Here is a 27686-nt window from a genome sequence, read left to right as displayed (position 1 = left end):
ACATTTGAAACTCTAATTTAATCCCAGGTTGCAACTAAAATACTGAAATAACCAAAATGGAAAGAATTGTCTTTTATAACATCACATAAAGTTTCTTTGCATCTGAAATTCTTTTTTTTTTTGAGACGGAGTCTCGCTCTGTTGCCCAGGCTGGAGTGCAGTAGGGTGATCTTGGCTCACTGCAACCTCCGCCTCCCGGGTTCAGGTGCTTCTCCTGCCTCAGCCTCCCAAGTAGCTGGGATTACAGGCACCTGGCACCACGCCCAGCTAATTTTTGGATTTTTAGTAGAGAAAGGGTTTTGCCATGTTAGCCAGGCTGGTCTCGAACTCCTGACCTCCGGTGATCCGCCTGCCTCAGCCTCTCTTAAAGTGCTGGGATTACAGATGTGAGCCACCGTGCCTGGCCACATCTGAAATTCAAAGTGTCCAAAATCACACTGCTAGTCACAGCAGATAAGCAGTGAAGTCAAATCAGGAGGCGATACATGGAAAAATTGCAGAGATGAGCCTCTGGCCCCTGAAAAATGTAGAAATGGAGGCAGGCAAAGAGCTCAGAAATGAGAAAATACAAATTTGGGGCACTTCGCATGACAACTTCCAGGGAGTCATCATGTGGTACGGTAAAACAATACTATTTTAACTAAAAACAAACATTATACTTTTTGGGGAAATGACTGCTGAGAAATAGAGAATTCATCTGTCTACCTTTAGCAAAGTACAATATTATGCTGCTGTGGGCATCTGGCATTGTACCACCAAATATCACAAACCCAAGTGAATTCTTGGCAGCACTTAAAGGGATAATTCGGCCCTTTTTACGCTTTGAAATATAAGTGGGAAACTAATATTTTAAACTGTTCCTGAGTTACAGTTTCATTAAAATATGTACTTGCTTAATACCAACTGCTTAGCCTTTAAAAACCAAAAAGCAAACCTTTACAGTTGGTCTCACACTATCATACACATTCACAAACTCATATTATGAATTTTTGTATGATTTAAATTAAAAATATCTTTTATTTAAAATGTTGTATTGGCTGGGCATGGTGGCTCACCCCTATAATCCCAGCACTTTGGGAGGCTGAGGCAGGCGGATCACCTGAGGTTGGGAGTTCAAGACCAGCCTAACCAACATGGAGAAACCCCGTCTCTACTAAAAATACAAAATCAGCCAGGCATGGTACGTGCCTGTAATCCCAGCTGCTTGGGAGACTGAGGCAGGAGAATCACTTGAACCCAGGAGGCAGAGGTTGCAGTGAGCCAAGATTGCACCATTGCACTCCAGCCTCGGCAACAGAGTGAGACTCTGTCTCAAAAAAAAAAAAAAAAAGAAAGAAAGAAAAAAGAAGAAAAGAAATGCTGTATTATACATGTATAGGTCAGAAATTATTGTGTGCAATGAAAAAAAATGCCATAAATAATGCTCCGCCCAATAGCTGATTTTCTATATGAAACACCAAGAAGGTTTTTCATGTACTGCAGGTAAGGCAAGACCACTGGCCACATAAATAGGTTTCTCTGAAGGCCACTACCACCCATCCCCCAATAGAGGACTGGGAGCACATCACCATTTTTGATGTACTGATGGTAGATCTCTTGCCAGCAAAATGAACACCCTTTTTAATATTATCTTCTCCTTAAACATTTATTAAAACTATCTACAATAGTGTATCATCACTAATACAAATTTCTTCTCAGTTCTATTTCAGAAGGCATCAAATGATTGTGCTCTTTTTTTTTTTTTTTAACTTTTTTATTTTTGAGAGAGAATCTCACTCTGTCGCAAAGGCTGGAGTGCAGTGGTACAATCTCAGCTCACCACAACCTCCACCTCCCAGGTTCAAGTGATTCTCATGTCTCAGCCTCCCGAGTAGCTGGGATTACAGGTGTGTGCTACCATGCCCAGCTAACTTTTGTTTTTTTTAGTAGAGATGGGGTTTCAACATGTTGGCCAGGCTGGTCTCAAACTCCTGACCTCAGGTGATCCACCCGCGTGGGCCTCCCAAAGTGCTGGAATTACAGGTATGAGCCACCACACCCAGCATGATTTTGTTCTTTAAATAAACTACAAATACCCAATGTATTTCTTCATATCTGACTGTTCTAACTTTTTGGCAAATTAAAAAGGTATGTGGCTTCTTCTCACTGATTCGTATGTTTGAGGTTTAGCTTGGTATACTGTGGTAAAAGTACATGTAATCCAGGCCTTTAGGGGGCCTTTCTGTGGCACAAACTTTGTGGTCACTGTAGATCACCCATCTTCCTTTTATATTTTTGATATGGCAAATGTAATGGTCATTTATTATAGATGTTTCCATGTGACTGAAGGATGTAAATAATTCATGCACTTATTCTTTTCAGTGTTAACTTTCTGTGAGGAGGTCCCAGTAGCCATTCTCCACCTTCTCAAGTTCCCTTTCAAAGAAACGGTCTACGTAGCTACTCCACACTCAGCCTCTAATCTTGCCCTGCCAAAACTGGCAAAAGCCTTGTTCATAATACAAACAATGCTATCTGCATCATGGAAAGGTTGCTGAGGTTTCAAACAGTAATACAAACCAAGTCAGGAGCATGCTGGTTGCTGCAGTCATTGTCATCAGTGATTTCATAAGCTATTTAAAAAGCCATCCCTGGGAGAAGATTTTTGGGTCCCCTAAAGTATCCAAGGTCACAACCACAATTTACTGTATTCAGGAGCCAGCTGTAGCTATTGTGTGTTAAGTGTCTCAGAATTCTGGAAATGAAACATAACAGCATTCTGGAAATAAGACTTAATAACTTTTTAAAAACCATCACTATCACCTTAACCTTAACTGGCACTTGTAGACCAAAAAGATTTTAAGTATTAACCCTTCATTCCCAACCACAGATCTACGAAAGAGGCTGCCAGACACTAGGAGAGAATGCCAGTGTGGCTCATCAGGACATCTGGAGTTCTCCACCTGGCCAATCAACCCCATGCAGCATAGAGGCTGAGAAAAGGTTCTGTTATATTTGATTCTAACATGAAAGAAATGCATGAACATGCTACCTACTCGGGTTGGGAAATAACGGCTCGTCTTAAACGTCTTTAAGGTGCTTGAGAGGATGAAGGTGGTGAAGAAGAGAATACAGGACCAAAAGAGGACATCAGGAGTGTAGGGTCCATGATGGCCACACGCAGATCCCATGAACTCTCCATGCATCTCCTGGCATTCCTGGAGGAACAAGCATTCCGGGTGATGAAAGGCAGATACAACCGAATAAATAGCTGTTTCCTTCTGAGTCCACCACTCATTGTCATCCATGGTTGCTGGGAGCAGAGGCTGCAAGCAGCATCCCCTTGACCTTTATGCAGTTGCGGGGTCCTCTCTTGCACAGGCCACTTTCAAGTAGGGTGGCTACTTATGGTCCTAAGACATAGAACCAGAAGTGTTCTGAACAAATACTACTTCCAAGGCTCTGGAAGGACCCTGGCAACTTGTATTGTTCTTATCACAGAGGACCTCCAAACTTGAATACTCTTCAACCCGACATGTCTGGATCTGCCCCCTGTCCTGCATGGTTTCATCCCCACCTACCCTTAGTTCAGGGTCACTAGGTAGGATATGGGGGGAGAAAAGAGAAGGGTAATCTTCTCCTTTTACGTACAAGAAAACTTCTGAAAGGATAAAAGAAAATGAGTAAGAATTTTTTTTAAAAAAGCTTGATTTCAGTAAATGCCAGAGTTTGCCAAAGGGCCACTCCTCCCTTTCACTTAGAAGTCCCTCCTCAACCTGTGGTCATAATGCTAGGACATCTGACAGCTCCAAAACTTACACTGACAGTCAGGTTAGCCCAGTGGACTTCTGCTGTCACAATGTTGTGGTCCTTCCAGTACTGGAGGGTGTGATTGTTCGGATTCTCTGGGAGAGTACACCTGCAGCTGAGGGGAAAAATTAAAAAGATTCCTGAGGAAAACAGCCAAATACTCAGTTAAATGTTTTTAGAACAACTGGTTTAAAGGCTGTCAGGAGCTGCCTTGCTGCTGCTTTGCATACTTCAGACCTAAGTAGTTGAGGCCCCTCTATAGGCCCCATCACACTCTAATTTTTCAGTTGGTCATTACTAAAGTTGGACTCAAATCAGCCCATGGATCTTGGATTAAACTGTGCCGACAACCACATTTAGCATCTGATATGCCCAGAATGAGTCCTGATTTTTTTTTTTTTTTGGCCTGATTTCTATCTCTTAGGCTTTTGCTAAGAAATTTAATCTGCATAGCAAGGAAGTCTCAATATCCTATTTACTTCTCAACAACTTCCTCCAAGCCTGAATATCTTATTCCCTATACCCTTCATCATACTCTTGTTCTAGAAGTCAGAGTCTCCTGGAATCGTGACGTAAGCACTTCTTGACACTGAGTTATCTTTGGTAATATCCCACTACCTTGGCCATTACCTGGTCACTCATGGTGGAGCCAGACCTAGAAGCTCCATTAGCTTCACCAGGCCTCCTACTCCAGCCAAACCAGACCAGACCAGACCACACCGGTGCCATCGGCCACCATGTTTGTTGCCTCCCAGTCCTAGCATGCTTCATGCACAACCTGGCTCCCAATATGGTTAACTGACACAGCCATCCCTACTAACTTCGTATGATCTGTGAATTTAATAAACATGCCTTCTAAGATATGGCATGACTGAATTAAAATTCAAAAAGCTCTCAACAGGTTAGAATAATAGGAAGAAATCGACAAAATGAAAAGTAACAGGGAAAGCTATAAAGCCCTGTACTTAGGTTTAAAAAATCAATTCAAAATAAATAAACTGTGGTACATCTAGATAATGAAGTATTATTCAGTACTAAGAAGAAATGAACCATCAAGTCATGAAAAACAGAGGACCTTAAATGCATATTACAAAGTGAAAGAAGCCAATCTGAAAATGCCATGTACTGTATGATTCCAACTATGACATTTTGGAAAATTCAAAACTATAAGGACATAAAAATGTCAGTGGTTGTTAGGAGTTGGGGGGAGGGGGAGAGCAACTGGCAGAGCACAGAAGATTTTTAAGGAAGTGAAAGTATTCTGTATGATATTATAATGGAGGATACATGTCATTATACATTTGTCAAAATTCACAGAATGCACAACACCAAGAGTCAACCCTAATGTAACCTATGGACTTTGGGTGGCAATGATATGTCTGTTTAGGTTCACTGATTGTAACAAACTTACCACTCTGGTGTGGGATATTGATACTGGGGAAGACTGTGCCTGTGCTGGGGTAGGGGGTATATGCAAACTCTCTGTACCTGCTGTTCAACTTTGCTGTGAACCTAAAACTGCTTTAAAAAATAAACCATTTTTTAAAAATCAATTCCATACATATTAACATAAAATCATTTAAAGAGTTGAGGAGCTCTAGCTTCACATCAGCGCCATATGAATTAACAGTAGAATGCGACTTAAAAAAATACCATCTTGAGCTTTATTAACAAATAATTTGTTTCTGGAACCAAAGTCTACTCAATCCAGGGCTGGTCAATTTGCCTGTCTTCTCAGATATAAGCCTCATAAAGACAGATCTTTGTCATGTTTGCCACTATGTTTCCAAGGCCTAAAACAGTGCTTGGTACATAATAAGTGCTCAATAAATATTTGTTAAACAAAGAAAATAATGATAAAAAGAGGTCAAAGAATGAACCTTACAGAAATGAGAACTCTAATGCCAATAGGAGCCAATTCACTAGGCTTTGAAGATGATACTCCATAATCATTGTTACTTTCTAGTAAAATAAAGTTCTAGTAAATTTTTTATTAATTCTGATTTTTAAAAGGTTAATGAGTGAATAACTAGAATAGATGAAAGTGTATCTGCGGCTTGTTCGCAGATGCCTCCAGACAGTGTACTCTCTCTTCTGAGATAGTTTCAGACTGAAGTTGTGCATTTCACAACCAGATCCTCCACATCAGAACTGTACAGCCAGAACTTGATGTACAGAGCTAAGGGAAGAGGAACTTTAGTCATAATTTGGAGAATACTATTACAGAGAAGAAATGTTTATAGGACCAGAGTGTCCTAGATGGTTGAAAACACAGCCAGATACCGTGTTTCTTTTCCAAGTGATCCAAACCATATTGAACACATAAAGAAATCATAATTTCTTGAGTTGAAATCTAGGAAGTAAGTAGGCTTCTGGATCTTTATGATACAGTGTGAGACACTTCTGGATCTGAAAGGAATGATTAATATATCTTCACCTAATAATCCCTAAGAGTTGCCTGTACATACTTTCAGAGAAAGAGAGTCCTTCATTTCAACAAAGGAGAGAGTCCATTCTCTCACTTGATAACATAGTCCAGAGGTTCACAAGTCCTTGCAAAAAGAAGTTCCTCCCCATAACTAACTCAAATTCTCCCTGTTACATTTGCAGCCCATTTTTGTTTCAGTGCCTAGAACCAAAAGACATGGTCTGGAAAGCATTTCTTGAGTCCCCTCTGTGTGACTTCTAGTCGATCTTCTCTGTCAACACTTTTGATTGTTCTCCTCTGACAGCCCTCCAATACTCCTTGTCCGTATCTGAGATCCATTTCCCAAAGGGCAAGATACTTCTTGACCAGAAGCTGTAAGCACTGCCTAGCACTCTACATCAGCAATTAAACTCAGACCCTTTGCTCAATTTTTAAAAATAAGCAGAAAGCACACTTACTAATAGAGGCTAAGGTGGTCCAGCTGGCTGTGCATGTGGATGGGGTAGGTCTCTGCCAGGTGAATCAGTTTTTCTATTGCTTCATAGATGAAAATAATGCAAATTAGGGAGGCAAATGCTTCTTCAGTGAAACGGGTAATGTAGCAGACAAGGGAACTGGCATCAGTTGCCACAAGGACAATACACAGGAAAGCAGTCCACAGTCCAATACAAGCTCGCAGGGAGAGGTATGAAAGAGCATAGTCTCTGAAACAAGACCAAAGTTCATCAGAAAGCACGGATGGATGGCATTAAGAGACAAGGAGTCAGAAATGTGGTTAATTCATCTCATCTAAACCAGCACTGGAACCCAGTTTATCCCTAATTCTGACTGTATTTTAATTCTAAATAATGCTCTGGCACAGTTATAATACAGATTTGCCTCACAGGATATGGGCAAGGATATGAAAACTGAAAAAAGAAATTGTCTCATATACATTCCTGCCATTACTACCTAATGTAATTATGATCTTATTCTTGCAGTTAAAAAAAAGGGGGGGCTGGCCCTAGTCTCATGAGCTGCTACTTGAAATATAAAAGGAAAAAAGAAAAGATTATATAGGAAAAGTTGGGAAACCACAGCACTCGTGTGCCCCACTACCACTAGCAAAAAAAAAAAAAAAAAAAAGCGGGGGGATATGAGGCCAAATTAAAAACTAACTCACAATGGAAATGGAGAAGTTTGAATTAGCTAGGGAAAGTCTTTTTAAACATAAAATGTCAAGACTTCAATAATGGCTGAGGAATATTAATCAAGCTCATTAAGAATAGGAGATCTGAGGCCGGGCGCGGTGGCTCACGCCTGTAATCCCAGCACTTTGGGAGGCCAAGGCGGGCAGATCACAAGGTCAGGAGATCGAGACCATCTTGGCTAACACAGTGAAATCCCGTCTCTACTGAAAATACAAAAAAAAATTAGCTGGGTGTGGTGGCGGGTGCCCATAGTCCCAGCTACTCGGGAGGCTGAGGCAGGAGAATGGCGTGAACCCGAAGAGGCGAAGCTTGCAGTGAACTGAGATTGCGCCACTGCACTCCAGCCTGGGCGACCGAGCGAGACTCCGTCTCAAAAGAAAAAAAAAAAAAAAGAACAGGAGATCTGCTATTTTAGGTATGGTGCTACCTGGGGGCAGGACAACAGACCAAATTATGGTCTCCTTTCAGGTTGCTTCCAATCCAGATGATATTGTCTGTCTGTACTGAGTTTTAATCCTGGCAACATTTAATCCTGGCAACATAATTACTAAATCTGGTTAGGGTTTTCAGAAAAACAAATGTCTTACTTGCAGAATTTGAACAAAATCTTTTCAAACACAAGCACTGGCCCAGTACTTCCCAGGATGGTGAGAGCCTGTCCCGCAAACAAGGAATAAGCAATCCCAGTCATGGAGGCTCCAAACAAGGATTCAATTGCACTCTGAGAGGAAAAAAAGCCATCACTGAGTCCATAGCCCATCAGTACAGAGTAATGTTGGCTTAGCTACATTCCTGACTTTGCTCTCCTGTGTGCCTTGATGGCCATTTGCTTGTATTTCATCTTAGCAAGAGTGATGTGCACACACCATCTAATACTCCTATAAACAGATACTACTTTAATAATTCAGGTGCCCAGGTCCATTGACACATGATTCCTTAACTAACTCCTATTCTTCAGTGACTCAATTCAGTATTTGAAAATATATAGAAGGCACAGTGATATCATTCACACTACAAGCTCACATATAGAGTCACTTTAAATCTTATTTTAAAATGGCATCAATATATCCAATTTCCATCACTGAGGCAACAGAAAATTCAACTAGGCAACCAGCTACTGAAGCCGATGCTCAAGCAGAAGAGTCTGTTCTAAAGAGAGGACTGTGTTGCTCTTTGGTATGATGTCAGAAGACCATGGTAATTCAGAGGAAAAATCTTCAGTCCTAGACCAGGTAATTTCCCCCACAGTGGACTTGGCCGCCGCCACAATATTTTAGGTCTTGTTTGGGACCATTAGAAGTGGTTAAAAGTCCTTACTATGCGTCCCTCAGTGGCTTCTCCAAGCAATCCCCCAAAGGTGATGACAGGTGACATGCAGGCACAGTACAGGAACAGAAAGGAGGCCAAACACTGTAAGCTGAGTGCATCCCGGTAGTCACTCCAGTACCAGGGGGCCTTCCGCTTGATGTCCAGCACCAAGCCCCCAAATAGCCTGTGGAAACACAATAGACAGGCCTCTAACACAGTCCCTCTTCCCTAAAAGCATGTAAACAGCACACATTTGAAAGCATTTCAAATGTGCTCTGTTTTGAGGTAAGACTTTGGCTTCAGTTTGACGCCAGTACAGATATCTCTCTTTGGTCAGCACAGAGTCTCTTTGCAACCAAGGGTATGACTTATGGTATATTTAAATGAATACCCTAAACATACAAAGAATTAATTTAGATATGCATATTATCCATTCAATAAAAAGTTCAAAAAAATTAACATGAAAGCAAGTATTAGCTTCAGACTTTAAATTCTGAGCTGTTAGGAGGAAATGTGCAAAACCAACTTAAGATATTAAAATTGCTAGTTTTATTAAATGTTTTCTAGATAAAAAGCCCCTATCACATGCACTTTCTTACTCTGAACAACTACCCCCCTTACTTGTGACAAACGTGTATAATAATTCATTCATGCAATTGACAAGTAGCAGCAGATACTTGGTGCCAAGCACTGTGCCAGGTACTGGAGATGCAGCAATGAGCAAGACATGAACAGCCTTGCTCTTCAGGACCAAGTCTAGTGCAGGAGACAGGCAGTATTGTGAGGGTGCTATGGTGGCATAGAGCAGGGAGGGGCATTTCAGCCATGACTTCAGGGAGGGACTGGGAGTTAAGCAGATGAGGCAGAGGGACCAACATGGGTGACACTTAAAGGTGAGAGTGCTTGGTGGATCAAGGTGCTGAGAGATGTGAGTGGATAATACAGTGTGAAGGGTGAATGCCAATAGACAAGGCTGGAGAAGCTAAGCCAAAAAGGCCTTAAAAATGGTTTTATTTATTATTATTATTTTTTTTTTTTTTTGAGACAGAGTCTCGCTCTGTCGCCCAGGCTGGATTGCAGTGGTGCAATCTCAGCTCACTGCAAGCTCCACCTCCCAGGTTCACACCATTCTCCTGCCTCAGTCTCCTGAGTAGCTGGGACTATGGGCGCCCACCACCATGCCCGGCTAATTTTTCTGTATTTTTAGTAGAGACGGGGTTTCACTGTGTTAGCCAGGATGGTCTCAACCTCCTGACCTTGTGATCCGCCCGCCTCGGCCTCCCAAAGTGCTGGGATTACAGGTGTGAGCCACCGCGCCTGCCAGAAATGGTTTTAAGGAATTAAAACTTTATCCTAATAGCATGTCAAGTTACTGAAGAACTATAAACAGAGGAGTGACATAATCAAACATACATTCTGGAAGGACCACTCTGTGGTAGTATGATGAATGGAACATAGATTAGGATGAGAAGTGGATGGATTCAAGAGCTAATCAGGAGGTAAAATCAACAGGACTTGGTGGCAGGACTTCAGCGCCCTTCTCCTCTTCTCAAAGATGAGACAGACCAAGACCAAGATATCCCACACTAAGGAGGAGATGTGTTCCCAATTCAATCACTTTTTCTAAGAGTGGAGTAACTGCACCAGGGGGAGGGCTGTCAGGTGAATAACAAAAACAGCCACTCAGCATTTTATAGCACAAATCACCTGGTTTCTTCTACCAATCAATGGCATAGAAAAAAAGGAAGAGGGACTATTACAAAATGGGAGCATAATAACCAAATGCAAACTTTGATTGACTCCTATGTCAAACAAATGAACTCTAAAAAAGATGTTGCTAACACAATCATAGAAAGGTTTAATAAGAATGGAGCACTAGACAATGTACAGAATGATTGCTAATTTTGTTAGTTTGATAATGGCATGATAATTTTTGTAATGTCCTAATCAAAGAGATGCATACTGAAGCATTTACAAGTAAAATGTCAGTGATTTGGTTTAAAATAATCTAGAAAACATAAAAATAAAATTAACTGGGAAGAAACAGATGAAACAAGATTGGCAAAATGTTGGTAATAGTTGATGAGTACCTGGGGGATCATTAAACTATTCTCCCTTCTTTATGTTTGAAATTTTCTATAACAAAAAGCTATCTTTAAAAAAGCACACAAGCTACTCTCTTATGGAAGGAGACTTGGTGAGCTCTCTTTCCTTCTCTCACCTAGAAGACTGGAGGAGTATGAGGAGGCCTGGGATCTGTATGCCAGGGGAGAAGATCCAGCCAGCCCTTTCTCCTGGAACACTCTCTCTCATCTAGCTAGTACAATGGGTGTGCAGGTGGACACAGGACAGACACTTACCCACCTGCTCTTTTCCTCTGGTTCTGGTGGGTATAGTTGGGTTCACCTTTCCTCAACTTACAGCAGTAACATCATAATCTAGGTCTGGGCTTAAGGAAGAGAAGCAAAGCCAGTCTTGTGATCTGCCTTAGTTTTAGCCTATCTGGCAAACCTAGCTTAGGTAAAGGAGCTATATACATGGTCTAGCCTAAATCATGAGGCCTCAGGGTTTGGGGCCAATGCTTCAGTTAGTAATAAAGTGTCACTTTGTCTTGCTTTCTCCTCTAGGTAAATAGCCCCTCAATACCTTGCAGGCAGCAGTAATTTAGCTGGGGTAAGATTTAAGTATTTCTGGGTTCTTAGCTAACATAGCATCTTATTATCATGTGATTATCACCTCTTCATTACCAGTCGTCTTCCTCTGGAGAGCATAATTCTGTGAGAAGAATCTCCCTGTATAATAGTGACCCCCTACACACACATACACACACACACACACACACACACTCTGAGGCTACCTGAGATGCTGCCATGAATACTCAGCCCCTAGACACAGGAGGAGAGGAGTGTCTGTGAGCAACAGACAAAAGATTTATGTGAAATGGATTTCTGAGAAGCCATGAAAAGGGAAGACATCTATCTATCTAGCAGTGATTAAAAGGCAGGGAAAGATCTGAGCTCTTATGGATGGTATAACTATAAATTAATAAAGTAATTTCTGAACACTTTATGAAGTCAGCCTCATACCTCATTCATGCATAAAATCAGACTATGGTTGCACATCTACAACAGATATTCATCAGGCATGGATGCTTCTTTCTATACTTGGGATTTCCTTTCCCTTTCAACACTGTCCTTCACATTCAAGTTTTCTGGGGCAGGAGGCACACAGGGATATGAGTTTAATTTAAGCTTGATGCAAGAAAGGACTTACCCGTGTAGAGGGTCACTAGGCTCTGGAGCATAGACTTAAGGAACCCTTCCCTGGAGGGCTTTAGAAACAGGCCAGCTATCCATTTGTCTGGTATACTTTGGAAGAAACCTGTTTGAAGTGTGGGGGGATCATCCAGATAGCAGCTCCTGATTCTTTTTTCCATTAACCCTTCCCAAAAGTGGCATCTCCCATAAGGGACAGAAATCTACCCTGAAAAGACCCTTTCCAGAGCACCCTCCTTGCTGTGGAGCTTGTGGCCTAGGAACACTCTAGCATACTTTCTTCTTTGCTACTTATGGCATCCCTGCCTTAGTCAATATCAGGGAGGTTTAAGATCTGTCTTATCCCTGGCTTAAAGGGTCAGATCATACAGAACTCACAGTACCATTTCAATTTTGTCTTCTTTCCCACCTTCTTAGAGTCTACTTCACCCTGCCTTCAAATACTTCTCCATCCAACAAGGATAATATTCCCTAAGATGTTATTCAAGTTTTGCTCCAAGATTGTGCAACATGGCATGCATAAAGCAGTTTTGCATCTCAAAGAAACACAACTAATAGTCCAAAAAATTATAAAACCCAGGCTAATGTGGTTTTAATATGCAGTCCAGGAAAGTACAGAAACGTACAGGATGTCCACATGCAAAAAAAGGCTCACATTTACCTCCCACATAATTTGAGACTGAGAAAGAGCCCAGAGCTGGCCTGGAAATATGATCTTCACAGCCATTATGTCACCTTGCCTAAGGGGCTACAACGGGAGGAAGGCCATATGGCTTGAGGCCCTTTACTAAGGGCTCTAAGGAAAATGACAGAAGCTCAGAAAGAGGAAGCATCTCCCATATGAAGCAGAGCTAAGCTCTGAGCCCAGAGCTTCCTTTTAGCTTTGTCAATTCCAGAAGTTCCTGACATGACATTATGGGAGAACTCCTTCAAACTCCATTTGAATTTGTGAGTTAAGATACTTGCGGTTTGTGAATAAGCATATGATCCTGGCAATATGGGATTTCCTTGGGGACATCAGATGCCATTTCCAAGATCTTATAACTGTTGAGATCCAATATAATGGTCTCCCAAACCCTCAGGTGGAATTGATTATAAGTGACCCCCTCTCACAAAGCCTGGGACGCTAATCCATTTGTTTTCTTTGGCACCAATAGCAACCTAAAATCTCACCTCTGCACAGATACTGCTTTGAGGAAAACCTTGTTGCCCTAAATTCTACTACTTTCAAACTCTTAAGTTCCTAAACTATGGATACCCTTTATATCCAAAAGATAAATTATAATTTTGAAATATCAAATCCATACTCAAAACCTTTTCCTGAAAAAATTACCACCTCCTCTAGGAGAGTCTCTATCCTGGAACCCCTTCTGAGGACACATGCTTCCCTTGAACTGCCTCTCAATACCAGGCCTCCCCACCCAATTGAGACCTCTCCCAACTTTAAAGAAAATGTTTTTTAAAAAGGGAAGGCTGCTCCCTCTTTTCAGTGGCCCTTCCATTGCAAGCACTCCTTCTTTCCACCAATGCTCCCTCCCAGAGCACAGCCATCTTCCCCTACCCTCCAACACATTTTTCCTACCAGAAAACATGCTCCTCGTCAGGACACTGCTAGTCAAGTGCCATTCTCTCCTGTTTCTCTGTCTCCTCTCCTGGTTTCTCCCTGGATTTCCAAGATTGGAAAAATAAAATGCTTTCCACAATTCCAAAACAACTCTGAGTTTCCACTGGGTGGAGTGCTGAGGATAGAAGAGTAAGGAAAGCAACCTCAAGCAAGGAGGCAGAAAAGAAGAAAGCAAGGGGTTAGAGGACATAAAAGCTGCTTTCCATAATCTGAGTCTTGCCCTGAGATTCTCTACCCAGCAGAACCTTCTTAGACACAGTACAGCTTAACAGAGACAGAGCTATAGTCTCAACCTTCTCTGGGGACACCTCTGGATATCACACTAACTCAAAATATCATTCTCGTTTACCACCTTCTGACCTAGGGAATAAAACCTCCTAGACTGGGGACCTGCTTCCCTCACTTACCTCCTCCTTGGACATCTGTCCTTAAAATGTTGGCCTAGAAGAGTAGATTGCGTATTCTGAGGCACACACACCTAAAATAGTACCTGTCTTCCTACTCTAAGGGAGTTTCTTAACCTAAAATGATCACTCAACATTTATCATACCTAGTCCATTCCATGCTACAGAACAGACATCATTCTAGAAGTATTTATTCATTTCATTCATCTGGCAGATATTGAGACCCTACTCTGTTCAGGGCACTGTGCTGGGTCCTAGGAATATAATGGAGCCCCTGCTCTTTGGGAACAAACAGTCTAGCAGAAAAGACAATAGATCAACCAATAATAATAAAGTATGATAAAGGCTGTAATGTGGGGAAGGGAGGTCAGAGCTCAATACTGTGACATTACATAGCAGGAACATCTAACCTCATCCAGAAAGAGTCCTAGAAGGCTTTCCAAAGGAAGCGACATAAGAACTGAGACTAAGGATAGGTAGGAGTTAGCAAGGAGATGAGGAAAGGGAAGAGTGTTCAAATCAGAGTGAACAATGGTAGGAAGGACTGGAGGTGAGACAAAACATGGTAGGTGATTTGAGAAACTTGAATGAATACGATATTTGATATATTCATAATACTTCTAGTCAGTGGTTCCATTTGAAATGTCACTCTTCAGCCAATAAATTCCCACTACAGAGAAGTAGGCTGAAAGAAAGAGGATGCCTCATTGCTTTACATAACTTCTACCCAATAAGCAGCATTGCTGTAAAACGTCCCAGGACTTACCGCCCAGTGCGCTGAAGTTCTGGCCCACTGTGACCCCCATGTGGTTCCTGTTCTATGTGGCAAACATTTCCATTTGGAACTCCAGGCATTTTCCTTTTTTCCTTTTAACAGAAGACTACAAAATTAGTAAAGGTAACATCTATCTTTCCATCCTGCTATCAGCAAGGAGTGGCAATGGGATAACCCAAAAGCAACCAAAAATGCCCAAGTGTTTGTAGCTTTCAAATACACTTACTGACTTGATGCAGTTTATTGACTTTACTGAAACACACACACACATACACACATACCCCATAATTTCTCTTCCTGTTCCATAGTACCTGACTCCTAACTAAGCCTTGCCTAGAAAGAGAAAAATGGGGGCTTTGGCATCAAATATAACCTAAGTTCCAGTTTCAAATCTGCCTCTGTGTAATCTTACTTTACCTTAAAATCTTGCCCTAGAAGATAGTTTTATTCCACATTTTGTAAAACCAGAGATAGCAGTATCTTTTGAGGGATGTTCCCGGGAAGGCTGAATTTGCTTATATAAAGCACCTGGCTGGTGTCTAGTATACAGTAGGAGTTCCTTTCCCATCTTTAATATGTCAGAAAGATATCAGACATTCTATTTTCTCTCTTTATACAACTTGATTTTTTCATTTGATGACTTGTATACAATGTAGTCACAAGAAATGTTCTGCCTTCTCTCTGCTATTTCACATTAATCCTTCAAAATTTGGCTTAAAATTCATCCTCAGGTAATCCTGACTAACCCCATCACACCTGAGCCAATTTATGTTACGCAAATTCTTTTTTTTTTTTTGAGGTGGAGTCTCGCTCTGTCACCTAAGCTGGAGTGCAGTGGCACCATCTCGGCTCACTACAACCTCCGCCTCCCAGGTTTAAGCGATTCTCCTGCCTCAGCCTCCCAAGTAGCTGGGATTATAGGCACCCACCACCACATCCAGCTAATTTTTGTAATTTTAGTAGAGATGGGGTTTCACCACGTTGGCCAGGCTGGTCTCAAACTCCTGACTTCAGGTGATCCACCTGCCTCAGTATTCCAAAGAGCTGGGATTACAGGTGTGAGCCACGACACCCGGCCCAGATTTATTTTTATTACTGTTTTGATATTCTAGGTGCGCCAAAACAGGGCTGCATCTTGATATATTTAGCATATACCCACATGGTCTTTGCTTTGTCCATGGTGGGCAGTCAGTAAGTGACAATAGCCACATTGGCTGATGTGCATACATTACCTGGGAAGGGACGTTTTTGGGTGGCTCAATTCTAATGGAGGGATCCCACTCTCCTGGAGGGAGCACCGTCACCTGGTCTAGGAACTCATCAATCCCCGCCAGGAGATCATCTCGCTCTTTTGCTTTATATGCTACGTCATGAAAAATCTACGGAGAAGAAAAAACCCTCAGGAAAGTTAAAAGTAACTTTACATGAAACAATCACCAATGGATATGGTGAAAAATGAATACAATCTCTTGATTTTTATCTCTGTCATGGGGATCTGAGATGCAGAAAACTTTAGCACTTAGAGAAGTACAAGGATAAAAGGATTTAAAAAATGAGTGTGGAAAGAGATGCATCAAAAAGAGCTAAATACATGTCTGCTAGTATAAGAAGAGATAAGACATGACTCTAAAGTTGTACAATTATGTTACCTCCACAAAGGATGGAAGGAAAGGCAAGATGCATGAAAAAAAATTTTTTTTAATCAGTTTTCCCAGGTTGAGAGGGAAATTTTCTTGGTCATGAAGGTTGGAAACACTGGATGGAATTACTAATGAAAGTCCTTCATGAATTAAGCCTACCAATCAAAGAAAGCTGACAAAAAACAGGCCACACCTCCCTCTGCCGCCTAAGGCATATGCCTTGAAAGCCCTACTTTGCAGTTTACCAAGCAGTGCAGTCCTTATCAGAGTATGCACTGTGGGTTCTATGTCAAAATGTCAAAATGTCTGGTTGTTTTGGTACAGACTAGTCAAGACATTCACACTACACTGCCTGAGGTCATACCCATGACCTTATACAAACCGGTCTCATTTAGTGGAACAGGAGTGAGGTTTCTATATGTAAATAGCTTGAATGTATTTAATTAACCATCTTCTCTTGAAAGTTAAGCCAACCTTAATATATTTCTCTCTATATCCTACTTGGCAATAATAGTTTCCCCAGAAAAAGATTTCTCTGCATTCTTGATTACTCAAAAAAGGAGAGATAATATAGGAAGAAAAATCCTTTAGAGCTTGGTCCTTCCACACTAGGCTCTCAGAGAAGTGCCCTGAACTACTTCCCAGCAGACATTGCAATGGAAAGTATTTTATCCCCAACAACTAGCATAGTGCCTGGCACAGAGTAAATATTCAATAAATATTTATGAGATGGAAGACTGAAGCAAAAGTTGCACATACCTCATCTGTCATGATGGTGGCCATGGATCTGCCAATCTCATGGTACTGCTGACCTTTCCCTACTGGACCCAATAAGATAAACAAAAATCTGGCAAAACACACAGAGGAGGAAATTATGTGAGTAAATATAAAGAAGGGCTATTAGTACTCTCTAAACAGCATAAGATTTCTCTCTCCTATCATACAGAAATCATCACTGCACCTTAAAAAAAAAAAAAAAAAAAAAAAACCAGGAGACAGTAATAAAGGAGCATTTTGAGTTGCTTTGACCTAATAATAGCTCTACTATGGGCATTGGAAGCTATTGTGTGGCATCATTCAATAATGTGGTTACATTTCTTAGGGTTTCCATAGACACAATTCCTAGCTGTAGAAAATATGCTTTTTCAAAACATGGCACTGTGGTGCAAATTCAAGGTTGTCTGAGTTCTACTTATTGTTCTAATAAGAAAATGATGGGGAGAGGAGAGGGATAAGGAAGTTGAAATGATCAAGCCTTACATAGGAGTCTAAATGTGTTCTGGACATCTGAATACTCTCTGTAAGTAGCAGGGCTCCGAATCACCAGCATCACCACCTTCAGAGTGCATGAATAGCCTTTTGAACAAATGCTTGTATATCTGCAAACCATGCAAACCCTGCCAGAATTGTGTAAAGGGAAACAAATACCTTTATTCAGAGACGTTTCCCTGGAATATGGCTCTATAGAACTGAGAAGATAAGACTTGGCTTCCTATTTTAACAAGTTATTGGCCCTTGCTATGTCCTGTGAATGGTCTCAATTCTCTGTTTCCAAGACTGAAGATACTGTGCAGTCACAGCCTGAGAAATCTCAGAATTCCTTTTCATGGTGGTTAATCAAATATATCTCAATTTTCTGAGATTACTGATTTTTTTAAAAAAAAGGACAGAGTCTCACTCTGTCACCCACACTGGGGTGCCATGGTGCCATCCTAGGATTCTAGCTCATTGCAGGCTCAAACTCCTGGGCTCAAGTAATTCCCCGCCTCAGCCTCTCAAGTAGCTGGGATTAGAGGCACACACCAGCACATCTGGCTTTTCTGCTGAATTGTAAACACCATTCCTAAAATTAATTAATTCTAAACTTCAGTATTAACTGGTTTCTTCTACCAGCACTACATAAATTTGAATATTAAATAGAATGCATGAGTTTTATCTTTGCCTTTACCTTGTTGGGATTGGCACTTCTGTTAGGCCTGAGAGAAGAACAGCTGGAGACAGCCTCACAAAGGCAACAATGGGACGGTCCAAAATATCCACCTCTCCAACCAGGACATTGGAGGCCTCAGCCCCAGTAGGAATTTTTTTCATGAAATGAAGGTCTACCTGAAAGTTCAAAAGAATCCTCTGACAACTTGGGAACCACCACCTTAAATATCATTTTTTAAATTTTTATTTACTTTTTTTTTGAGAAAGAGTCTTACTCTGTCACCCATGCTGGAGTGCAGTGCTCACAGCTCTCTGCCTCCCAGGTTCAAGCAATTCTTGTATTTCAGGCTCCCCAGTAGCTGGAATTACAGGCATGCACCACCATGTAAAGCTAATTTTTTCTGTATTTTTAGTAGAGATGGGGTCTTGCCATGTTGGCCAGTCTAGTCTCAAACTCCTGGCCTCATGTGATCCACCCGCATCAGCCTCCATAAGTGCTGAGATCACAGGCGTTAGCCACGGCACCCGGCCCCATCACCTTAAATATCAATCACCCTCCTCATACCTTACACTCATATGTCATTTTATGGTTAGCAAATGTTTTCTTACACTATTTTATTTGATCCTTACAAAAACCCCAGAAGGAAGATATGACAGACTGCATTTGTCCCACTTAAAGGAAAAAAAAAAAATGAAGTATCTGAAACCCAGAGAGGTGAAGTTGCCTTGCCCAGGACCACAGAGCTTTTAAGGTATAGATTTGGATTTTAAAACCAGGTATTCTTATTTCAATCCCAGTCCCCTAAGCTTCCTCCAAGAGAAATGTTTCTGAAGCTCTGGGTCACATTCTTTCCCTTTTTAAACACTCAAATGTTTTGTCAGGGGTTTCAGGTTTTCTAAATAAAATGGACAGCCTTATGAGCAGAGAAAGTGATAAGACACTATCTGTGTTTTAGAAACACAGTGTCAAAGACAGACCAGAGCAAGGAGAGGCTAGAGACAAGGAGACCAAGGCTTGGACCAGAAGCTGCAGTAAGGCACTGCTACCACAGAAGGCCTCAGATACCAAAGTCACAGTCCTCAAGGAGAGCTTCAACCAAGAATTAGTTTTAGGAGACATCTGTCTCTAAATAGATATCCAAAATACTGTTTTGGCAAAACCCTTGGGGGTGAGAAGGAACTGCTGGAGAGCAGGCACCAAAAAAATAATTGAAAAATCAAGAGATCTGTGTTAGGGAAGATTCTAAGTAGCTAGTCTCAGTTTTCAGTAGGTTGAATCTGGAGGAAGAAACTGTTGAGTCAGCTTCACCCAGGCTGAAGTAGAAGGGAAAAGACATGCACAGATGGGCCTCCTTTTATGCAGAAAAAGCTCTAGTCTCCCTAAGACTTGAAAGTCTCCCTAAGAGTCTTGAAACACTAAACCTTACCCAGATTCCAGCAATTAAACTCTGGATTTCACTAAAAAGAACCTTAGGCCTAGAAGCCAATTTCCCACGACTCTGCTCACCTTGCTTAAATCCACAGGGCTATGTTCACAATTCACTCCATTTTTTACTTCAAGATTTGTAGTTGGAACAGACTGAGGAGACACGGTTTGACCTATATGGAGAAAATCAAACAAAATCCTGAGTCCCTGCCCTTTTCCCCTTCTGATACATCCCACCCAGTATCAGGTGGTTCTGTCTTCTCCTGCAAAGCCCACATAGAAAAGAGGTTAAGATGACTATGAAGTCAAGACCCACACATATCTTTCTCCTCATCTACTAGTTAGTGGTAAGAGAAGGACAGAGCTCTTGCTACTTCTGTACCTTCTTTCTGAACACATTTATGACCCTCTTTTATTTCTCTATTAAGGCAGTGATCCTTCACCAGACATGCATATGAGAGACCCCTATGGAAAACTTTTCAAAAATATAGATTCCCAGGCATATCCCCTGCACATGGTGATTCAATATGAGTAGAGACCAGGAAATAAATGTAGATGAGACCCTGCCTGGCCACAGGAAAAGGAACCAATCAGCAGCTGAAATTCTGAGTGCTTATAATCCACCATGCATCTGGCTAAGGCTTTACATGGATTAACTCATTGAAGTTCACAATAAATTTGTGGAGTACGTCCTATTATTACTCTTACTCTATAGGTAAGAAAGTGAGACTTAAAGAGGCTTAGTAGAGTGCCCAAAGTCATATATTTTGTGAGTGGTAAAGCCACAATCACAAGCCTACAAGTCTGACTCAAGAACCTACTCTACTGTATTTTGCCTCCCTAATCTAAGACATTTGTTTGCTTCTAAAAATCTCCAGTTTACCTTCTCTGGTCTCAAATTATCCCCAATGTGGCTATCTCTCAAAAGCTACATCAGTTCTGAGGCCACCCTGGGGCATAAGTCCCTCATCTTGGGTCCGTTAAAACCTATCTGAGGAATGCCATGAGACAGAGATGGGCACCAGTCCCAGTCACCAATCTTACCAGTCTTGAAAAAGTACTAAGTGCCTAAGTGGACATGGAAACATATTAGACAAATACAGCCCCTACCCCTAGTAAGTCAGTATCTCCAACTAGTTCCCAATGTCTTATTAATAAAGAGAGAAAAATCACCTAATAATCTTACCATGTTTATCCATCGAATGAGGATCAGACTGCTTCTTGCCAACCTCAGCGAAGGAGCGAACAATGGGAATGAGGTTGTTTCTCTTCTTTTCATTCTGATGATGATGCTTTTTGAGAAGGGCTTCCCGCACTTTAACCCTCACGCTGTCATTCAGGTCACTGGACAGTTCTTGCTGATCCAGGATCAGGTCTGGAAAGTAGGCACTCACATGAACACTCAGACTGAGGGTTAATGAACCCAAGGAGGCCAACATCAGGTGGAGCGGGGTAAAGGGCATAGAGTAGGGGGAAGCAGCTCCACTAGGGTCATTGAGGTGCAATTTCAGCTTCATGTCTGAAAGTACCATTTGATGATAGTGACTGCGAAAAGTTATACTTTATTCATGTTACAAATTATTATTATTGGGCATAGAAACTAGTGAGCACTAACACAACAATTTTTACAAATGAGGAAACTAAGGCCCAAATGCTAGAAAATTCTCCAACGTCTTACATCTAGCAGTTTGCAGAGCTGGGATTCAAATTCAGGACTGTATAATTTGAAAGTTCACATTATCACCTACTTTGTTCTGTCATCTGCCAAATTTCCCCTACATTCCCTTCCTCCAAGATTTTAACATTGCTGTAATTGTCAAGAAGAACTATAACTGTAGAACTCCAAAGGGATATTTAGAAGAGGAATCTGTAAGAAAAATTAAGTTAACTAACCACTCACCCCAGACAATTACCACCAAGTATCACCTTTAAACCTATCAAGCCCAACAGAGTTGAAGGGGAAAAAAATCTCAATACCTAGGGATAAGTGGCAGTCAACATAGCAGTTATCAGTATGGGTTCTGGAGTTAAAGGCCCACATTGTTTCCCTGTTCTACCACTTTCTAGCTGTGTGATCTTGAGCAAGGTATATAATCTCTCTATACCTCAGTTCTTCATCTGTAACATGGAGCTCATATTATCTGTCAGAAGGTTGTTACAGGAAATTAAACGAGATGATATAGAGAGAGTGCTGACTTTCCTTTATGCACTTTACTCTGTATCACTAAAATATTATGAATATATTAGGTACCTGATGTGAAGAATCATAGCACTTTACTTCAGTCCTACATACTACTTCAAAAGCCTCCCAAAAACCTCAACCTATCCTCAATTTCTAATTCCATCCACGACTATCCAAGTACTAGAAGCAATAAATGAGGAAAATCTATTTCATATTCAAGCTGAAGAGCCATATTTCTGTATTTTAAACCTTTATATTCATTGGTTCCTTCCCCTGATATTATAATCATGCTTCAGGACCCTTCATCTTGGGGGAAAAAAAAAGAACATCCACCTCATGTCTCCCACTATCTCTCTTATCACTTAAAGTTATCAGGAGAAAAATTATCCACCCCTTAACTGCCACTGCGCACAGTGCAGGTGATCTCACCTGAACTACTGCAATAGCCTAATGCATTTCTCCCATCAATTCACCCTCCATATTGCTGTCATCATTATCTTTCTAATATGCAAAATCTGATTGATCATCACCCTGTCCAAAACTCTCCAGTGACTGCTGTTGTTTACAAAGTTTTAAACAGCTTCAATGGCTCCCAGGGATTCTTCTCCCTAACAAACAACCTTTTTAGGGACATTCATGGGATTTCAGACAAATAGTCAAAAGTTAGCAAAATGTGACTCCAATGATGAACATGAGAATTTCATTTTTCCCAGGCAAAGTGATACTTCTGGGGTACAAAGAGGGGGATCCAATGTCCCATCAGTGCTTACCCCTCCCCTGGGTCCTCCTATGATCCCAGAGAGACAGAATGACTCGGATACTTGAAATAGAGAAAGATTTGGAGAAATATTTCTTTAACCTATCCAGCCAAACAGAACCAATTCAAGGGAAAACTCACACCATGCGCCCAGGTGTTTCTCCATGCAGGCCCCAAACACAGTAACTTAACACTCAATCACTTCAGGAAGAACAATTAGACATCTCCCCTTCACATCTTACTGAAGAGGTAGAGGCACTTTGGCTCAAGTTCCTGCATATCTGCCCTAGATGCTATATTTTAAAGTCTTTAATTCTCTTTACTCCTTTTTTCCACACAACTTCCAATTGTCCCTTTCTCTAATTATTATCAAGCATGTCTCTGTTGTTGCACTTATTTTAATTGTCATTTCCATGGCTATTTCCCCCACTTGAAGGTGAGCTCCTTGAAGGCAGGAACCATTTCTTTCTTTTTCTTTTTTTCTTTTTTTTAAGAGACAGGGCCTCACTCTGTCACCTAGGCTGGAGTGCAGTGGCATAATCTTGGCTCACTGCAGCCTTGACCTCCCAGGCTCAAGTGATCTTCATGCCTCAGCCTCTTGAATAATTGGGACTACGGGTATGAGCCACCATGCCCCGCTAATTTTTGTATTTTTTGTAGAGACAGGGTTTCACCATGTTGACCAGGCTGGCCTGGAACTGCTGAGCTCAAGTTATCCACCCACCTTGGCATCCCGAAGTGCTGGGATTACAGGTGTGAGCCACTGTACCCAAGGGGACTTTATTCCCCCATGCCTAGCACATTACCAAGTATATAGCAGATACAAAATAAAATATTTGCTGAATAAACAGACAAATGGAAACTTAACACCATGTCATTTGAATCCCATAATACACCTGTGAAGTAGGTAGAGTTGTTTGTTAGCCTGAAACACTTCCCACAGTCAAGCACATTGAGGCCTGGAAGGTTGTGGCTTGCCCAAGGTCACACAAGCCACTGTATTCTTTCTGCCACACCACACTCTTTTTTTTCCCACTCTTCTTAAATTTATAAGAAAGTTTCTCTGTTTTTCCTTCCCCAACCTTACCTGAAATTTCTTCTATGCTATTTGCACGCATATCCAGAAGGACTGTTCCATTAATAAGGCAGCTCCTTAGCTCAAACAGGCTGTGCAATGAAAGGGTTGCCACGTAAGGCTTGCTCCAGCGTTCTCCTCCATCTTCAACATCTTCTTCAAACTTCAGCCACCTGAAAGCATTACAAATAACTAGATGCCAAAGATAGAAAATGAGGAATTTTTAAGAGAGAATCTTCAATGTAAGCCACAGAGGAAAATATCTGGATAGCCATACTGAACATTGTAAAATCTAATCTATATGTTCAGGGTACATTGATAAGTGAAAAAAGCAGGAAATAGAACACTGCAAGACTGAATATAGTTTAATTCCATTCTCATTTTTTAAAAAATTTTAAAAGTCAAATACCTACATGTATAAGACACCAAATATTACATTCCTCACTAACCCTGCAGCTGTGGAATTACAGACAATTTTTTTCTTCTTTTTGCTTATCTTTATTCTTAAACTTTCTATAATAAGCATGAGTTACCTGTACAATTAAAAAACTAGATTTAATCTATATCATTTGGACATACTGACAAATCACATTAATAAAATGATATTTTTTTTTTATCATTGTCCTATGTGACCTTTAGTGTTCAGTGCTCTGTGTGACCTTTAGAAGTCTGCCAAGACGGAATAACAAAAGACTGATGGCCTTTTCACTTAGTATCAGGTCAATTGGCCTGTTTAAATCTCTCAACCCATAACATTTACAATACAGCAGGCATCCAGCAAGAACTGTTTCAGTGATAGCTGAAGCCACACTTTCCTAATTACCCACCTCACTCCTTCCTCGAGGCTCAGGCATCATCTGTAAGGTTCACTGGTCAGTTACTAGAGGAGCCTAGACATGTCCTTGGTTATCCTGAGGGCTCTTCTGGGATTCGAGTCTCAGAGAAGCATAGTTATTCTATAACCACTCCAGGAAGCCTACAGTCAGGCTGGATATAATCCCAAGGGTCTCTATGAGGTTGAATTGTCCCAGAGGAAGTTAAAGTCTCAAAAACTCTGTGACTGCCGGTGAATTTGAACCCTATAGTTCACTTGCAGAAGAAGTCTGGACCTATGCTGCGTCTGCTAAACTAGGTCCCCACGAAGGTGGCCCTGTCTACATCTTCTAAGCCAGACCTATAATAGTACCAAGATAGCCCATAAACTTACTCTGAGCCCCAAACAAATGAGAGGGGACCCCTGAATATCCCATGTTATTTCACCAATCCCATGCTCCAGGTCAACTGGCATAGATATCACCAAAGATATCATAAAGATGCCAACACCAAAACTCTCCATGGGAGACGCTGGAATGTCAGTCCCCGTGTCAGTCACAGCTTCTCCCAAGAAGAAATAAGGCAGGCAGGCCTGTCACTTGCTGAAAGGTATACATTTGCCTACCCAAGCAGATCTTGATGCAGGCCATTTTAGGGCCTTACCTGGCTGTTTCCTTCCACTCAGCATCTTCTCCCTCTTTCATACAGATCTCATCCAGCTCTGTAAACAGCTCATGAGGCACATGCTCTTCATCTTCCTCGGTGCCAAGAATGAACTGAACACGCTGAGATGGTGTGTCTAGGAAATCAACCAAAGAGAAAGGTCTGCTCTAGCCTCACACTTAGAACAGAAATAGCATTCTTCCCTACCTAACAACTTTAGGAATATATATAGACGACGAATGCAGAAGAAAAATATTTCTTTATTCTCAGAGGAAAAGCTACTCTGTAGAAGTAGCTTCATGGGAGGAAAAATTTAGGAATGAAGACCACTTGAAGAAAACCCACAAGAAACTGGAAAACTAGTAAATTTTGATCAAAAAGATTGGCTAATTCTCTAGCAAGGGATTTTACCTATTACGGTATTGATTTTAGGAGGTCAGAACTGTGAAGTTTTCATGAAAATATTTTTGCCTCTTAGAGGCATTTCTTCTTGGAAGGAAGCTCTGAAAATCCTACAAAAAGGCTCAAGAATCAAGACCAGCTTCTAATGTCAGTCACATGTTCCCTCAGCCTCCCCATGCCTCTGGGCCATGGACACCCGCCCTGTCTCCCAAGGCCATTACCGTGGGCCAGGGCTTCCAGGCCTTCCTCCCCCTGGCTGGCTCCTTTGCCCCGCCCTCGTCTCCGGTGCTTCTGGCCATGAGTGCGGTGGTGCCGATGGCTCTGCCGGCCAAGCGGCATCCGAACTCCCACATATAGAGTTCTATGACCTGGAAAGAAGCAGAAGGTCTGTGGAAAGAACTCCTTTAGTTAAAAAAAGAAAAAAAAAAAAAGCCTAGCATAGTTAACAGAAAAAAATATCACAGTTCTTTGGTCTGGTCACACTCTGGAATAACAAAACTTCAAAGACTTCCAGGAGTAAAGATATAGAGATTTTGGAGTTGAAGGTCTCTTCCTTTGTCCTGCACATGCCTGCAAACTTCACAGAGATCTTGTGAAGACTGAAGAAATAATGTGATTTCCAAACTGTAAAGGCTGATTCAGATGTTATTGTTATGACAATGACAATTTGACTGAGTGATTTTTTTTAAAGGCAATACAGTTGCTCTATGACAAGTGTGGCAGGTCTTGGCAGAGAGGCAGTTTAGAAAAGTGGTTAAGAGCACAGGTAAGGCTCAAATCAGCCCACCTGGGTCCAAAACTCAATTCCATCATTCACTTGCCACGTGACCTTGAACAACTTATCCAATCTCTCTGTGACTCATCTTTAAGAAGAAATATTAAAAGCTTAGCATTTAAACTCACAGAGTTTTCATAAGCAATAAATAAGGTTATGCATGCAAAATGCTTAACACAATGCCTGGAATAAATTGTAGCAGCCTAGGATGTATTCATCCTAGGATCAGCTTCCATTATTTTATTTTCTACATTGTAGCACACACAATCTAGAACAGTACTAAAAGAGACTAGTTATAAGTCATGAGGAGGGTGAGGCTAGGGTTAAAAAAAAGACATTAAATACTGTACGGAGAGAGGGGAACATGAGAAAATAAGTGACCCAATATTGTTCCCTCCCTAGTTCCTCTGCTCCTATTCCTTCTTTTCTTTTCCTCCTATTCTTTTCTTCTTGAGACAGTATCTCACTCTGTCACCCAGGCAGTAGCCTGGTCATATCTCACTGCAACCTCGAACTCCTGGGCTCGAGCAATCCTCCACCTCAGTCTCCCAAGTAGCTAAGAATACAGGTGTGCACCACCACACCCAGCTAATTTTTCAATTTTTTGTAGAGATGGGGTCTGGCCACGTTGCCCAAGTTGATCTCAAACTTCTGGCCCCAAGCAATCCTACTGTCTCCATCTCCCAAAGCGCCGGGTTTACAGGCATGAGTCACCACATCTGGCCTCATTCCTTCTATAAGCCTGCTTTTGTTTTGATCCAGATTTCCAGGTCTCTGTCACCTCTACCTGGCCTCCCCTTGCCTTCTTGCCAAACCTGAAGCCCAGAATTTGGGGCTGCTGATGCTCCCATGCCCAAGGCACCATGCCTTGGTCTTCTCCCATTTCTGCCTGGTTACTGCTGCTCAGCACTCTAGATCTCAGACCCATTCCCCACATCTTCCACCAGAGGAGCTGTTCTAATCCTTAGCCACTGTCTTCAAATCCACAACCTTATCCACTTTCCTTCCTGCTGAGAGCAGGTGACATTGCTTCAGTTCTTTTCTTTTCTTTTCTTTTTTTCTTTCTTTTTTAGATAGGGTCTCACTCTGTGGCCCAGGCTAGAGTGTGGTGGTATGATCACCACTCACTGTAGCCTTGAACTCCCAAGTTCGAGTGATCCTCCCATGTAGCTGGCACCACAGGTGTGTACCACCACACCCAGCTAATTTTTTTTTTTTTATTTTTAGTAGA

General features: G+C 41.5%; 1 protein-coding gene across 1 annotated transcript in view; it reads right to left on the bottom strand.

Moving 5' to 3' along the window:
- SLC4A8 (solute carrier family 4 member 8) overlaps positions 1-27686 on the bottom strand; it is a 90211-nt gene that overhangs the window by 37300 nt on the left and 25225 nt on the right. Inside the window, exons 3-16 of the mRNA XM_025401567.1 lie at positions 25902-26048; positions 25279-25414; positions 23815-23975; positions 20975-21163; positions 19870-19961; positions 18382-18539; positions 17193-17280; positions 16026-16172; positions 14785-14885; positions 8725-8899; positions 7995-8128; positions 6676-6921; positions 3799-3904; positions 3036-3197 (exon numbers count right to left, since the gene is read on the bottom strand). Of these exons, the coding sequence (XP_025257352.1) occupies positions 3036-3197; positions 3799-3904; positions 6676-6921; positions 7995-8128; positions 8725-8899; positions 14785-14885; positions 16026-16172; positions 17193-17280; positions 18382-18539; positions 19870-19961; positions 20975-21163; positions 23815-23975; positions 25279-25414; positions 25902-26048 (2042 nt within the window). The remainder of the gene's footprint in view (positions 1-3035; positions 3198-3798; positions 3905-6675; positions 6922-7994; positions 8129-8724; positions 8900-14784; positions 14886-16025; positions 16173-17192; positions 17281-18381; positions 18540-19869; positions 19962-20974; positions 21164-23814; positions 23976-25278; positions 25415-25901; positions 26049-27686) is intronic.

This window comes from Theropithecus gelada, chromosome 11 (genome assembly GCF_003255815.1).
Source record: "Theropithecus gelada isolate Dixy chromosome 11, Tgel_1.0, whole genome shotgun sequence".
Classification (NCBI taxonomy): Eukaryota; Metazoa; Chordata; class Mammalia; order Primates; family Cercopithecidae; genus Theropithecus; species Theropithecus gelada.
The sequence above is the reverse complement of the archived record's forward strand: the minus strand, read 5'-3'. Positions and strand labels throughout refer to the sequence as shown.